Source organism: Solanum tuberosum, unplaced genomic scaffold, assembly GCF_000226075.1.
Source record: "Solanum tuberosum cultivar DM 1-3 516 R44 unplaced genomic scaffold, SolTub_3.0 scf00243, whole genome shotgun sequence".
Taxonomy (NCBI): domain Eukaryota; kingdom Viridiplantae; phylum Streptophyta; class Magnoliopsida; order Solanales; family Solanaceae; genus Solanum; species Solanum tuberosum.
Window position 1 is genome coordinate 13,875 of NW_006239166.1, and position 2,863 is coordinate 16,737.

At 37.9% G+C, this 2,863-nt stretch overlaps 1 protein-coding gene across 1 annotated transcript; it reads right to left on the bottom strand.

Moving 5' to 3' along the window:
* Nucleotides 1-1,955: 1,955 nt before the first annotated feature.
* On the bottom strand, nt 1,956-2,590 carry LOC107062559 (uncharacterized). The gene is made up of 3 exons (XM_015313315.1): nt 2,552-2,590; nt 2,292-2,440; nt 1,956-2,127 (listed from the first exon to the last, which is right to left on the bottom strand). The coding sequence occupies exons 1-3, from the start codon at nt 2,588-2,590 to the stop codon at nt 1,956-1,958; spliced, it is 360 nt and encodes a 119-aa protein (XP_015168801.1).
* Nucleotides 2,591-2,863: the final 273 nt, after the last annotated feature.

Sequence of the window (2,863 nt, forward strand, 5' to 3'; positions counted from 1 at the left end):
GTGTCTTATTGCTTTATATTGAGTTCAGTTATTCAAGATGCGGGTATCTAGAGTTGAGTATCTATCTTTGAGTTGAGTATCTATCTCTGAATTGAGTATCTATCTCTGAGTTGAGTATTTATCTTTAAGTTGAGTATCTGTCTCTGAGTTCAGTATCTATCTTCTGAGTTGAGTAAGTTTGAGTAGTTTTGAGTATTCCTTGAGTTGAGAAAGTTTGAAAAGAGGTAAGTTATTCAGTTTATTCCAATTTTCTTCTAGCCTATGTTGTTTAGCTTTCCAGCTTACATACTCGTACATTCCACGTACTGAGCCATTTGGCCTGCATCTCTTATGATGCAGACACAGGTATTCAGGATCATCAACAGGAGATTCGTTGATACATCCGGGAGTTCCAGTTAGCTATGACAAGCCTTCTTGCTTTCAGAGGATTTCATTTACCTTTCAGTTGTATCAGTTGTTAGGAGGTCGTGGGTCTTGTCCCGGCTTCCATCTTTATCAGTTAGAGGCTTCATAGATAGACAGTAGAGTTCCAGAAGTCTTTTCATTTATTTTGTTAAATGTTTTGAAGACTAAAGTTGCCTTTTATGGCGAGTTGTATATATATTCTATTATACAGAGTTTTCTTTTGAGTTAAAGATTTGTAAAGTTAAGTTTATAAACTCTTATTCAGTTTTAAGCTCTTGTATGCTTAAGTTAGTCTTCCGTTTGGAGTCAGCCAGGATGAGGGTTCGCTTGGGGACCAGCAATGGTCTTCGAGTGTCCGCCACGTCCAGGGTGTAGGCTCGGGGCGTGACATATTATTATGATGCAGACGCAGGTACCCAGGATCAGAATCCAGCACGCCGTTGATTCAGTTGAGCACTCCAGAGTCAGTGGTGAGCCTCATTGCTTTCCGGAGGACTCAGTTGTTTTGTTCTCTTAGTTTTGTTCTATTAGGATGTTGCGGGGTCTGTCCCAACATCCATCTCAGTATTGTAGAGGCTTCACAGACAGTCAGTTAGTTAGTATTGAGTCTCTCATCTATGTATATATGTAAATATTCTATTTTGAGACTCGAGTTGCCCTTTTGGGCCAGATTTCATCAGTTAAGTTGTTTATGTCTTTGCATGGCATTGAGTTATTCTATTGAGTTAGGTTTCCGCTGAGTTAAGAAAGCCAGGCCAAGGGTTCGCTTGGGGCCAGCGATGGTCTCCGAGTGCCGGTCCCGCCCAGGGTGTAGGCTCGGGGCGTGACAATCTGAAACTAGTGATGACGATGAATCTGAAGCTACCAATGGCTATGAATCCGAAGCTACCAAGTCTCGAAAGGAACCATGATTTTTGTGTGATAACGATAAAGCCGAACCTAGTGATGGAAAAGCTAGTGATGTCTATGAATCCAAAGCTAGCTAGGAAGGTAATGAGTATTCCATGAAATAGTCCAAGTTAGATCGAACATCACCTAATACCTACTCTATGGTTTATTGATTTTTGAATGAAGCGGCGAAAACCTAGAGTAGCAGCCTATTACATGTTGTCAGGCCCCTTTGATATCTTATTAGTCAAGCGCTAGCGCCCCTTTAGAGTAAGATGTTCGTGATGGAGGTAACAAGCAGAGACAGATCTATATTACAAGTGATAGAAACTAAACCACCAGAAAACAACAGAGTTGTTGATCAAAACAAGGCCCTAACACAATTATAATTCCACAGTCAAGACAAACTAGGAACCTTGTGAAATACTTTGGTTCCTCATCAAAATACACATATTGGAAGTTCAAAAGTTTCTACTATTTGATCAATATAATATGAGTATTTCAATACTCACACGACTAAGTTGCCAAACCATTACTATTCTGAAGTAAGGGAAAGCTTAGCAATTTAATGTAATCAAAACGTTATACATACCGCACAAAAATAAGCATGAACTGATTTAGTGTTTTTTGTTTGTGAATATAGAATATGGGAAGCAAAATGTTCATTCCTCCATGAGATTTTCCTCTGAGTACTTCTTTTGTGAAACCTTGACCTTGGTAGGCAGCATAAGTGATGGCTCTTTGTCGAGCACAGAAGGAGCTTTGACCATGTGAATGTTATGCTCGAGCTCCTTCGTTGCTTCTCTCTGCTCCTTGGCTTTCTTTCCTTTCATCCTATGTAATTTGCCAATTAATGTTAATAACAAGAACAAGAATGTATGTCTCTCCTCCCTGTTGAATGTCGATATAGGGATGTACTAAAGTGGAAAATAAATTTGTATATTATAAACGTTAACAAAAATAAACAAAATATCTTATGTGTATTATGAGGCAATTACCATTGGAACTCCAAGCTGAGTTGTCTTGTAGTTGATTCGAGGATCTTAAATCCTTTCAAGAAATAAAGCCAGCACATGTTATTATTATATTTACGTTGCTTGCCACTTTCAAATTCCCTTTCCCAGTCTTTTAGTTCGTCTAATAGGACCTACATATTCATAATGTTATCCGTACAATGGAAAAACAGAGAAAGAGATCAATTGATAGATAGGAAAATATTAAAATGAAGAATGAAGTCATAACATTATGGGATATATACCTGTATAAAGTTATCATACTTTAGTGCATCTGAATTCATTCTTACTAGCAAAGTCCGCGGATGGAAGTAACTAAGCAATTTAAAGGAATCGAATAGGTTGAACAAACCTAAATTGGGAGTAACAATGAAAGCATCGTCCAAATCAATTAAGCTCAAACTCTCCAATTCAGGACTCGTAATTTTGATTTTATTCAATCCTTTACATAAAGGAAGAGATAATGATTTTATGGACGGAACCTTTTGAGGAATGTTTGCACAATTTAGATTCAGGACTTGTAGCTTAGTACAAGTGCACAAATAAACATTCATTGG